Genomic DNA, 13,371 nt, shown 5'->3' on the forward strand with positions numbered 1-13,371 from the left:
ATGTTAATATTGAAATCAACAAAAAGAATATTGTATATAGAAAACCTACAGCAAATAAAATAACTATTAATAAAAAACTGATTCATCCATGAGGGTCACACAACATTAAATTCTTACAAACATGTTGAATAGAGAGCATTGCAATAAAAAATATACGATAAAGCATATTGATATTTATAAAAAACAAAATTTAAAATATAAAAACGTAACAACATTGAAACCTACAAATAATACACAGAGCGTTCATAATATCTGCATAAAATATTATGAAAAATATAAACCAGCATATAAGCCCAACAATCATATCGGGAGAACTAACAGATCATTTAAAGTAAGATTTACATAAAATTTTAGATATTATGTAAACAAAAAATTGGGTTTTTCTAATGCCAATCATCTAATAGTGAATAAACATTCTATTACTAACTTAGAAACTAAACTATTACTAACTAACCACAAACATGTTTATAAAAAAAAATTAAAATTATGTTTTGTTTTCTTAATGTTTCAATATGTAATTAATTTTTAATTTTAATCAACTGAAGATGAGAAATTTCCTCGAAAGCGCTTTTGATATATAGAAAAAAAAAAAAAAGATAAAGTAAGAGCTTTTACTGATTCTGTATTTTGATGGATTGTGCTGAATTTTGTTTATGCTTTTGAGATATAACACACACACATGCGCGCGCACACATGTATAACAAAAATTAACCTCTACTTTTGCTGTTATTTTCAATGCTCAATCATCCAAAAACATTCATTTTCAGTAAAGATAAATTTTTAATACTTATGAAATTAGGTAAGGAAGAAGAGAAGCAGAAAAATAAACAAAAACTACATTATCCACATTGGCACTTTATTTAAATAGCACTTTTTTATTTTTTAATGAGAAATAAACAACTTCCATTTAACCATAAAAAGTTATGAAAATGGGACAGAATAAATTTGTTATGAACAAATTAAATACAATTAAACAATCATTTCTAAGAACAAAAAAAAAATCTGGACATAAAAATCTACCCAACATTATTCTTTCCACAGAGAAAAGAATATTAAAAACAAAATTGAAGAAATTATATCGCACTCCTTATTTCAAAAAATCTTAATATACATGGAGACAATTGGTAATGACTGGTAACAAGTACAATTTGTGTTTTTATCAGTTACTTAAGTACCATCTGAAAAAATTACTTCTTTTTTAACAGTTCAATTACCAAGGGAAGTAAAATTTTTTGACTATAAAACAATAAATTTTTTTCTCTTTTTTCTTTTTAGTCTATTTACCATTTACACAGTAGACAAATGCACATTGCACTCTGTTATTAACAGTCAAAATTTGTAAACACTTAGTGAGATCGTTTTTACCCCTCCCTACAATTGTTAATATTATAAAATCACTTCAGGAGGGGATTCAAGGGAGGAAAAATACACTTTAATAACACTTACAATAATAATAATAATAATAATAATCAATAATAATACAGCTAATTAAACTGTTTTGTAGAAAAAGTGCAAAGTCGGGCAGGATCGGTTATAATAATTATAATCCATAATAATAATAGTAATAATAATAAAGTAATATTTATATATTTGTACATTATATACATATAATTAACGGTTCTCCTTAAAGGATGGTATAATTTTTTTATTCATCCAATTAAGAAGCCTTGAGAATGTATCGTTGAATTTGTTAAGATTACTTATTACAATAATAATTATAATAACAATAGTAGTAGAATAATAATAGTAATAGTAGTAGACACTGTACAAATAATTAGTTAGTTAGGCTACGCAATCACTTTGTGTTGCAATATAATAGTAATAATAATGATAATATAATAGCAATATTCATAATATTTTATCTTATAAACTATTTACACTGTCTATTTAGATCACATCAATTTATAATAAGAAAAAATTCAACAGAATCGTAATAATATTAAATATACTATTAGATATAATACCACTACGCTCCTTTTTCTTGCACACTTTCTTGTACAATAAAAAAATTGTCAAATAGTACAAAAAAAAAATGAATGAGTTTACACCGACTATAATTACAATAATTATATACAACAAAAAATCCTATTAAACTTATAATACATATAATTTTATATATATATATATATATATATATATTTAAACCAGACCAGTGTTGGTAAAGGGTGAAAAAAAATGAGGCTTACTACAAATGCAGTCATTAAAATTACGGTTAGCCAATTAACACAATTACTTCAGTAATAATAATTTTAAAATTTGTATTTTATTTTAAAACAGATATGAATACACCAATTAAAGGTGTAAAATTATTTATTTTAAATATAAATTACACTGTATATAATAATTACACTGGTTATACAATCATTCATAATAATAAACAAAATAAATACATATCAAAGGCTGTATATATTAAAACGTTCCATATCAATATATAGACAAAAAAATACAATTACTTATTTTTTATTAAATACAGCCAGAAAATTTGTTTTTATCGATATCAACAATTTACAAATATTATATATTTATCAATACATTCAGATGAGCAAATTTTAAGACGAAACAACACATCTCTCAAAATATTAATTATCTGCCTCACTACATTTGTGGCCAGTAAAAAAAAATTATGATGACACTGATAATTACAATAATATAATAATTATTATTACAACACTGGCCTAACATTTTTATCTAGCTTTTGATCACGAAGAGTCCGGTTCTTCTTTCTTAATAATAATAGGTGTTTCTATATTCATCTCTGGTAAATTGTTATCCTTCACTTGGGCACTCAAAACCGATAAAGAATCTTTAACAGCATGATACATTATATTTTTAATTTGTAATTTATCTTCATGATTAGAATGCGTATTCGTTAGATTTCTGAATTCTTGCATTAAACGGAAACAATGAGATACATTTTCAGGCGAGACAAAGTCTTCAGCTACTTTGATACAATTATGCAGATTTCGTACCTAAAAAAAATACCAATAACAAAATGAAAATAAATAAAAAGATAAATAAATAAAGATATTTTTAGTCTTTAAGTGAAAAATATAATTTAGTTACGAAAGCGGTAGTTAACACTATGCAAATTACTCAATCGCATTTACTTTAAAAAGCTTAATCGTCAAAATTTTACACTTGAATATAAATAATACTTTATTAATAAATTTGAATTCATCTGAATCCATGTACTTAACCTAAGTACAAATAGTTTTTTCTATTGAAAACATGATAACTTAGTAAATATACCTCCCTTAGAAATTGTAACTGATAATATAAACTACATCACCCTTACAAATTAAAAATGCATTTATAGCAAGAAAAATCATAGTCATACCTGGTGAGGGGCACCAGCCGGAATAAAAACAGCATCTCCAAGGCACTGCACAATGGTGTAGGCAATCACACCGTATTCAGTGTACAATCGCTCTTGTAAATCAACATCAAGATACCAGCTCTGGTCGTGAATAGGATCATGATGAGGTTCCAGTCTTTTACCGCGTTCAATGGCAACCTTGTTTAAGAGGTCGCGTATCTTATCGGCATCACGAGCTGAATATATGTGCCACAATGCCCCAGGAATAACGCTTTTCTCTCTTGCCCGTCGTCTAGTAAGAATGTCACATCCAGCTTCATCAATCGCCCTAAAGGCTTCTATAAAAAATGAAAACATAATAAATAGTATGATAAATAGCAAATGTAACAGATCAGAGCATTTTACTTGAAATCAAGATTAATTTTTAACCAATTTTTTGGCAGGGTTCCCACTGAATTTTAAGATTCTTTTTTCCTGACCAATTTAGTAAAAACTCCCTGACTCTCATAATGTTTTGCTACTGCCATTTACTCTGCAAAATATACATTTTTTGCAGCCTCCACCATCCCCACAGCTGCCGAACTCACACCTTTTTTCATTATTTATTATTACATTAATTTTGAAAGTTTATTTTAATCAATTTTTTTACAATATTCATTTAAAATTGCTATTTTTTGTGATAAATTGTTTACTGAAACAATTTATCAATTACATACAAAGTATATATATATATATATATATATCTTGGATAAAAATGAACATCATGGTAACTAAAAGTAACACAGATAAGAAATAAAAGCTAACTAAAAATAAACGAAAGCAATTAATAAAAATAATTGGATATTTCATTGGCACCTAAGATTATTTAAATTTTTTTTACTAAAACTAACCTACATCATTTTGCAAAGTAAACAAAAAACAATATTTAATAACTTGGCTTGCATAAAAAGCTAAGAAACACAAATTTCAATTTAACAAAGAATATATGTATCATCACTACTTAAAGGAAAACTACAATCACTGACTAAAAGTAATACAAATAGGAAAACTAGAACAGAACACCTTAATTTGTACAGAAAACAAACATTATTAACATATGCTTGAAAAATATTTTGTCATTCTAACACTACACAAAAAAAAAATTATGAGATCTGATTACATATATATTATTATTATGTATGTATAAAACACAGGGCAACCTTTCTTCAATATCTTTAGGTTCCTAATGGTTTGCCCTTTTCTAAAAGTTTAATTTTAGCGGCTATCCTTCTTCTACCAACATTGTAGCTCAACATTTTCCTTTCCTCCTCTAGTTTTTTTAATTTTCGCTTGTATTTTCCATATCAAGGACTGAAATGGATTGCATTCTGTTCTTCTTGAGAAGTTTTTTCTACAAGACAATCTTCATATAGTCTTTTAGAGCTTCTTACTGCAGTGAGAATTTTTTTCGTAATGAAAACTCTTTTGCCTTCAACATCTACAATTGCTTAAAAACTTTTCGTCTATAAATTATTGTCTCTTCATGCAAATTCTTCACAAGAGATTTGTTAATGGAAAAGCCACCGCTGAAAATGTAATTCTCTAAAATTCTTTGCAGGTTTTCCTGACTTTCTAAAAACTGACTTTTCCTGACCAAGTTTATGTTTCATGACATTTCCTGGTTTTTCCTGCCTGTGGGAACCATGTTTGGTTTATAAACAGCACTATTTTTCATCTGATCTAAGATCTACATATACTTATCCAATCCTTCAAAATAAAAAGCAATTTCTTTCTTTAAAAGATGTGTAATACTTTTATTTATGGCTGATTACTTTATATGCTCGCATCCAAGTAATGAAAATTTTGACTAATGAAAAAATTCAATTTAGGATGACACTATTATGGAAGAATTCCACTATTAACTACTTAAATTTACTACTAGAACTGTTTTTCTTTAAAAGAAACATGAATTTTTTTCAAGAAATTTTTTAAGACATATATTCACATCTCTTCCGACCAAATAGTTATGCAATGCTTGCAAAAACTCTTAGTAAATAAGTATTTCTTCCCATAGAAATCTGACAAGAATAAGTGCAGTCTACCCTTTGAATTACTAACTGTAATAGCCACTCATCAGAAAAACCAGCTTGATTTTTAAATAATTTAAAAACAACCTGATCCAATAAAGCTAGTTTTTTCTTTTTTAATTAAAAGCCCACAAAGCTCATATGATAAAATAATTAAGAGCTGATCACATGTTTTATTGACTGTTATAATTATCTATTTACTTCTTAGCTGAGCCCAATTAAGATTATAATTAAGAGTTGGAATATGATAGATAGCATATGAAAATCTGCTTATCTTCCAGATGAAAGAGAAGTGAATACTACTCATCCACAAACTAGGTAGAGATAAGTCTAATGTATTTTTTATGTCTTAATAAGATGTACTTTAATGGGTAAAGCCATCCAGTGTGCACAATTTAAATGAAAAGAAAGCATTAATATAAAAATGATAATTCAGAATGCATGTTTATAACAAAACTAATCAAATGCAACAAAGAGACTTAATGAACATATTTAATAAATGCATAATCCATAAATTTAAAAAACAACCTTTCTGATTTTCACGTGTTAATGTATAGTTTTACACTGATAAATTTCTAAAAAATCTGAAAATTAACCAGAAATTCTGCAATACATTCAATCAATAAGTACAACACTACAACACTAACAGCTAGCCCACAGAATTACGTAATATCATGACTTTCTATTTTTAATCTTAAAATATTAGTAAGCAATCAATTTACCTCTAATATGTTGATCACTCTCTGCATCTTTCGGCATGCTTACATAAACCATGACATTAACAGCATCAGAAATATCAAGATGCAGGTTTGTTGTGCCTTTATCAGGATAAAGAGCTGATCCGTAAGCAATATACATTTTTGGCCCCAAATCGGGTCTAACAAAACAATCAGGCAAACGAGAAGCAAGATTTAATCTTCCCTGCCGTTGACTGTATTCTCCTAGAGGCAAAACCTTCATAAGGTCATTGTACCTGAAACAATATTAACAATGTCGATAATTTAAAATATATAATACTTTAAAAGTAAGCTATTGACTAGCTAGCTAGATATAAGCTAATAACCAACAAATTAAAATTTTAATTGAATATTTTAAATCGCCATTCCTTTTGAAAAAAATCCACTTATTTATTTAGATTTCTGACATGTAAGGTCAATGTGAGCCAAAAACAGTAGATTAAACAGTTGTTTTCAAATGACATGATAAATCAAATATATATAGAAAACATTCATCTGGTTATGTTACAACATTAATTCTAAATCTGCATGTAGGTATATATTATATATAGGTTGATCCCTTTCATATTGAAAAGTTCATACAAACATAGGTCACCAAACAGTTTGTTAGAAAGTTTCATCTTATGGAAAATTTAGTCCTGTTTTCTGCTTCTTGTTTTGGTGGTTCCTTATGGTTTTTGATCTAAGAAATTGAATAAAGTGATTCAAGAGATCCATCTCGCTTACATTTTAAGAAAAGCAGGCTAAAACACGAAAACCCACCGGGTTGGTCTAAATGCATCTTCCCAAATCAGCTGATTTGGAAGTCGAGAGTTCCAGTGTTCAAGCCCTAGAATAGGCAGTTACTTTTATACAGATTTGAATACTAGATCGTGTATACCAGTGTTCTTTGATGGCTGGGTTTCAATTAACCACCTCATCTCAGGAATAGTCAAACTAAGACTGTATAAGACTACACTTTATTTACACTCATACATATCATCCTTGAAGTAATACCTGAATGGTAATTCCCAAAAAAATAAAGAAGGGTAAAACACGAAAACGTTTGGTCAGAAAATACACTTTTTTAAGTTTGAAATATAATAATTTTGTTGATTTACCAATAAATAAAAATTTCTAGTTTTTCATGGGAAATATATTCCAACAATTTATTCAGAAAAAGGATTTGAAGAAAATTACGATTTGTTAAAAAAAAGCTGTGTTCCTGAATCATACAGTAAGTAAAACAAAATTCAGTACTACATAAGTACATAATCATTCAAATTTTTAATGAGAGTTATTTGCTAAGATGAAATTTTTAATGAGAGTTACTAAAAGGTTACTTGCTGATGTTGAGCATAAAACATACTACTACAAAATTAATTATACTTTGATAAGATTACTTACTATTAAATTACCACAACCTTATCGGTTAACTTAATTAATCACTAATGTTATTTGACGCTTAGATTAATTTTTTAATTAACTTGTTTTCATGTGGTCACTGGCCATCTTCGAATGTAATCAGGCATAATTGCGGACTTCTGTTAGGTTTAATCACTGTCTGAAATGGAATAGTCTTATGCATTCTTCACACTTGTCTTGTTACCGCACACTTGATCGCAATTATTATAAACCACATTCATGTTATCAGACACTATACTGAAACTCATTTTTAATGCACACTGAACTTTAAATTGTCACTCTGCTGGCCCCATGCATAGGTCTAGGGCCTGACCTGCACTATTAGTACTCTACCTGCTGCCCTTGCAGTCTGATAAAGTATAATAATTTCCATTGTTTGCACCTTCTAAACTTTTCTATAAATCCTTTTCTAGAAAGAATCCATCTGTCATTTCTTCTAGATACTTCTTTATTTTTCCTCTTTTATTCTTCCAGGGTGTTTCTCTACCTGTTATAGTATCTTTGAGATAACATTATGAAATTTCTATAAAGTGATAAACATATAAATATAAAGAGAAAAATTTCATTCAATGAGTTTTCTCAGGTCAATTAATTGACCCGACTAATAAAATAAGATGAAGATTCCAAGATTCAGTGATAATGAAATCATCAAACATATAATGGTTCATCAAGAAGAAAAGTAGAACACACAATAAAACTTGCATCAGCAATAGCTTACTAAAAACAAAGATAAAATGTTCTTTCACTCATTAAGTTACTATATGAAATTAAAAATGATCACATAAAATTTTTTCATCATTCAAGAGTTGACTTAATGGCTTTATTCAATAAAAATCAAACTTCTTAAGCTAAATTATTTATTAAATTTCAATGTGAATTATATGCAAGTTAATTGGCGGTTACAGTCTACCTGATAATAAAATACAGTACTTAACAAACAAGTGCAATTTTCTTAGTTATTTTACCTGTAAATAAATTATATTGCGATACCATCGGTTTTAAATGTACTGACACAATCTTTTAATTCTGAGTATTTATTTTTCTCAGAAACTAATATAGTAAAAGTTCAAGGTCTTTATGAACAGTAACCTGTATGTGAGTTGACTATTCTCTTAACAAGAAATTAGCATCTCTATATAGTATTATAGTATAATTGAACAAGAGTGAAACAAGCAAATATTTATTTATTTATATAAATAAATAGCAAAAAATGAGTTACTACTTAATAACAGATATAATAACAAAACAGCTCGCACAAACCTTGATGGTAACATTTCAGCAAAATCTTCTCCAGGAGGCCAGTCCTTCAATTTTAATACCATAGGATTGCCTTTATCATCTTTTAACCTTTTTGATAAATGTTCAAATCCTTCCCAGAATTTTCTCATCGGCTGATGAGGCACCAAGTTACCATTTAAGCAATTAATTAAATCATTCTTTGTATCACCGAAATCTCTAGCAAATGACTCAGGATGCCATAAAGATAAATCTAAATGTTTTGCGACATCACTAACTACCACAGGTTGTCCTCTCTTCCACTGGTCCTGTACACACAACAATAATTATTAAGTAATTGAAAACATTACTAAAACGTCTCAATAGCATTATATTAAATATAGTAAGTACCGACACATGGCATTACAGAATTACATTCTATCCTAGAAAATCTGAAGGATTTTCTACAACTTATAATAAATTGTTTTCCTTAGATAACAAGTTAAACAGATACTGGATCCAGTTCCACTGCTTAGTGTAAGTATTAATGACCACAAGAAAGTAGTCATACCACAAGAAAATAAGGTAAACTGCAGGTATGACAGAAGAATTAATTACCATATAAACATAGAAAAAAGAGAGATATTGCACCTTTAATTTCTTTTTTAATAAAATTTAACATTTCTTTTTTTTAACTAAAACTTTAAAATTTTTTTTTTTTTTTACCTAATTACGTATCAAATTGTACAAAAATAGTTATTTCTATATGCTGTGCCAAAAAAAATGTATGAACATAAGTGAAAATAATGTTATCTAAAATCACAAACCAAGTTAAAAGCACTTTAAATAATTTCTCTAGGATTGTTAATATAATTACACTAGAGTTATAATTTATTATATAAAAGAAAATTATTTGACAATGCATTCATTTTTACTTATTAACAATTCAATATAAAAATATAAATTTAAATTTTTATTTATTTCATTTTTTTAGTATAATGAATTTATTTTGTATTGTATTTTATCTTCCTTTTTAAAAGTAATAAGGATAAATAACAACAGTGTAAGTCACAAATTACAGTGCAAGTTTCACATTACTTTGATATATCATTTATGAACAGTAACTGAAAAAAAATTATAATACCTGGAATATTTGATAGTTTCCAGGATGTTCACAATCTAGGAGATGTAATAATCTTCCTTCACATAGCCATTCATGAGGTACTCCAGGATACATTGTTTTACTAACAGTTAATGTCATAAATCGAGGACAATATGGTGGTCGTTCATCTTGTGAAAAGGTAAACTTTCTTACAAAATGTTTAGGATCAACTGGTTTTTTGGATTCTGTGTCTGGTTCAGTTTTAATTTCTTTTTTTACAGTACGTTCAATAACATTATGTATTACGTCATTAAATGTGGCAGTCTCTTGTTTAATTTCAGTTCTATTTACTCCACCATTACTACCATTCCCATTTCCACTACCATTATTATTCACAACACCTGTACCGCTACTATTACTGTTATTATTTGCTGCTGGTGATGGTGTTCGGCTGCCGTTTGATTTGTGTGATGGACGGATCAACAGTTCTCGTAATGTTGAAAAATTACCTTCTTTGTCTTCATCTGTATCACTACAACTCACTCCACAAGGCTAAAAAAAAAAAAAAATCACATTTTTATGTAATTATAAAGCTCTGAAACATTCCTTTACGATTATCCTCAAGAAAATAATGTTGGTTTCTACAAAAAAAACCCCACAATCAAGGACAATGAGACCAATTAAATTACTTATGACAATTATTTAATAACTGGCTACATAGTAACACAGTGCAAAGACATTGTGCCAAACAGTACTACGCACAGATGCCAAATAAAAAAATACAAGAAAAATAAAAAATTTAAAAATATAAATAATGATCCATCATCCAATACAATCACTTTAGTATTCATAATTTGTCTTACAGCCTTTTCTCAACATTTTCAGTGGATTTCCAAAGAATCTGGAAATTGCTTCTGCGGCTGGTCATGTTTACATACATATGCAAATATAAAACCTTTTTGTTCACTTTAACAAATGCAAATCGTAACAAATTTTGATGAAACTTAGTGGGGTCATGTAAACCGATTGGGAATAGGGCCCTGATCTTCAAGCAGCAGATAAGACTGGTTTGATGCTTATTGACTGTTCTATACAAGCCAATGCAGCACTGATAAAGCATACAAAATACTTTTATTTATACTGCCTTAGGTAATATTTAAATAAATGATAAAATATACTAAATTAAAAGTTTAATTTTTATATCCCACTATTAATAATTTTTTGATTAAGTTTTGATATCCTAACCGAGAAACTTACAAACTTAAACAATTATACAGTATTTTTTTTTTTTGGATTCCCAAAGAATTTGTTCAAATCGTTACAGCGCTGAGTCAGATTTTTAAGAAGGTGTCAAAAAGTAGTTAACAACACTGTGTGGGAAGGCCTATCTAAATTTTCTTCAAAATAAACTTCCTATACTTTTACAGGATGTTCCACTGGTAACATTTAGAGTTACGCATTTCCAACATGATGAAACTCCACCACATTTTGATCATTGTGTAACTCAGCATCTTAATGAAACATCCCAAATAGGTGGATTGGCCAAAGAGGACCAATAGCAAAGCCAGTCAGATCCTCTGGTTTGAACCCGTTAGATTTCTTTGTATGGGGACACATGAAATCATTAGTGTAAGCTCAAAAATTCAACAATGAAGATTAACTTTGACAAAGAATCAAGGTTGCCACCCAAGAAATAAAAACAGCCCACAAATGTTGGAGGAAGCAGCGATGTCCTTAAATTGTTGTACTGAAATGTATACTGCCAATGGAGGTGGACATTTTGAGCAGCTAATTTAATACTCACTGTTAAGTTTTTATCAAATTAAATAATTTAAATGAAAAATACTTTGAATATTTAATTGAACATTTGGTTAAAATTATTTTGAGATAAATAGGCCTATAATTTAAATTTTCATCTGCAGTGTTTAGTTTTCATAACCATTTAGATGTATTCGGTTTTCAATAAAAACTAATTTGAAAACATTGTATTCAGTGTTGATTACATCAATTTTTTTAAGAATTAAGTTCTCTACTAGTTTTGTAGAAAATGTTTATGCATTTATTTCTTATTTAAGAAAGTTATTTTAAGCTAAATATTAAAAAGTTGTTTTTTGGACCCCTAATTTTGGGTTTTATGTCAAATATCTTAAAACCTAAAGGAGATACAATTGTGACACTTATTTTATTGAATTCTTCAGGTCAAAAACTATAGAAAGCCATTTATTTTGCTTCTCAATTTATCTCCAAAAAATTTCATTACTACCTCATTTCACTGAGGGAGCTGAGATCCAGGCGAAAAACTTTCGCTTGCCGCTTACTAACCAAGCGTTTCCAGACCTATGTTTATATAAACTTTTTTCATTGTTTTGATTAATGGAATACACCTGTAAAGTATTGCAGATTCCTCATGAAACCCTTTGTATACACATACATATGTATGTATGTATGTTTGAATCTACAGATTTTTCTGTTCATTCTACTGGAATGAACACTATAACAAAGTTAACAGAAATTTTTATTTGTTTATCATTAAATTAACAAAGTTATTTTTTCCAAACCTAAAAAACTGAATTTTTCAACAAAACCTTTTCATATTTTACACAGTTTTTCTTCAAACCTAAGTGAGATAAGAGGTCTGGGACATCATATTTACTCCATTTATTAGATAAAAAAACCAAAAGTAAGCACCAAATTTACCCCCTTGATTTGTATCCCATGAATTTTAATAGTTTAATTTCACAGAGTGAGCAGAAAGCAGGGCTAAATGTTTCACGAGCAGAAACTCATGAAAAACTGTTTTCTGACCTATGTTTACATGAACTTTTACTTTGGAATCAGCCAGTATATAGATAGATATACTATTAAAAAATAAATATTTAAAACCTACAAACTAAATCCAGCAGACCAATTTTTATAATATAAACAAATTATAAATAAAACTGTAATAATTTTTTAATAACATAATTGAAAATTTAACTATTTTTTATTTAAATAAATATATTTTTATTTATAATTACATAATTTTCATTCATAATTATGTGTATATTATAAAAATTGGTCTGCTGATGAGTTAAAGCTCTGAAAGTGCTAGACAGAGATGAGTGTTCTTTCTTTCATTGAACTGTGTCTAATGGATTTAAATTTTTGTTAATTATATGATAGTAATACATAATGTTTGGAGGGAAAAAAATATATATATATACACTATACATCATATAGTATGAATCGTGTATTTATGTCTAATTTATTAATACTACTGATAAATAAACACTATTAATACTGGTTGATTCAAAAAGGACTTCACAACTTTAAAAGCAGATAAAAATTTATTGAGATAACTTACGGATTTGGTTCGTTGTCTCATTTCATAGCAAAACACATCAAATTTTGACTTGTGTAGTTAATTAGTACTGAATTTGGCCATCAAAGCTTCACCAGTGTTGTTAAAAATGGATAAATTAACTGGTGTGTAACATGCTAGCTATGTGTTTTGGTTTTCACAATTTGCAGTCGCAACTGCAGTTCAACATA

The 13,371-nt window shown here is 28.0% G+C and overlaps 1 protein-coding gene across 2 annotated transcripts in view; it reads right to left on the reverse strand.

Moving 5' to 3' along the window:
- Positions 1-835: 835 nt before the first annotated feature.
- Kdm3 (Lysine demethylase 3) overlaps positions 836-13,371 on the reverse strand; it is a 1,124,787-nt gene continuing 1,112,251 nt past the window's right edge. For both annotated transcript variants that reach the window (XM_075365596.1, XM_075365594.1), the window contains exons 18-22: positions 9,883-10,392; positions 8,784-9,067; positions 6,105-6,355; positions 3,338-3,654; positions 836-2,969 (exon numbers count right to left, since the gene is read on the reverse strand). In XM_075365596.1, coding sequence (XP_075221711.1) covers positions 2,700-2,969; positions 3,338-3,654; positions 6,105-6,355; positions 8,784-9,067; positions 9,883-10,392 — 1,632 coding nt within the window. In that variant the 3' untranslated portion in view covers positions 836-2,699. The remainder of the gene's footprint in view (positions 2,970-3,337; positions 3,655-6,104; positions 6,356-8,783; positions 9,068-9,882; positions 10,393-13,371) is intronic.

The sequence above is a fragment of the Lycorma delicatula genome, chromosome 5, assembly GCF_047948215.1.
Source record: "Lycorma delicatula isolate Av1 chromosome 5, ASM4794821v1, whole genome shotgun sequence".
Classification (NCBI taxonomy): domain Eukaryota; kingdom Metazoa; phylum Arthropoda; class Insecta; order Hemiptera; family Fulgoridae; genus Lycorma; species Lycorma delicatula.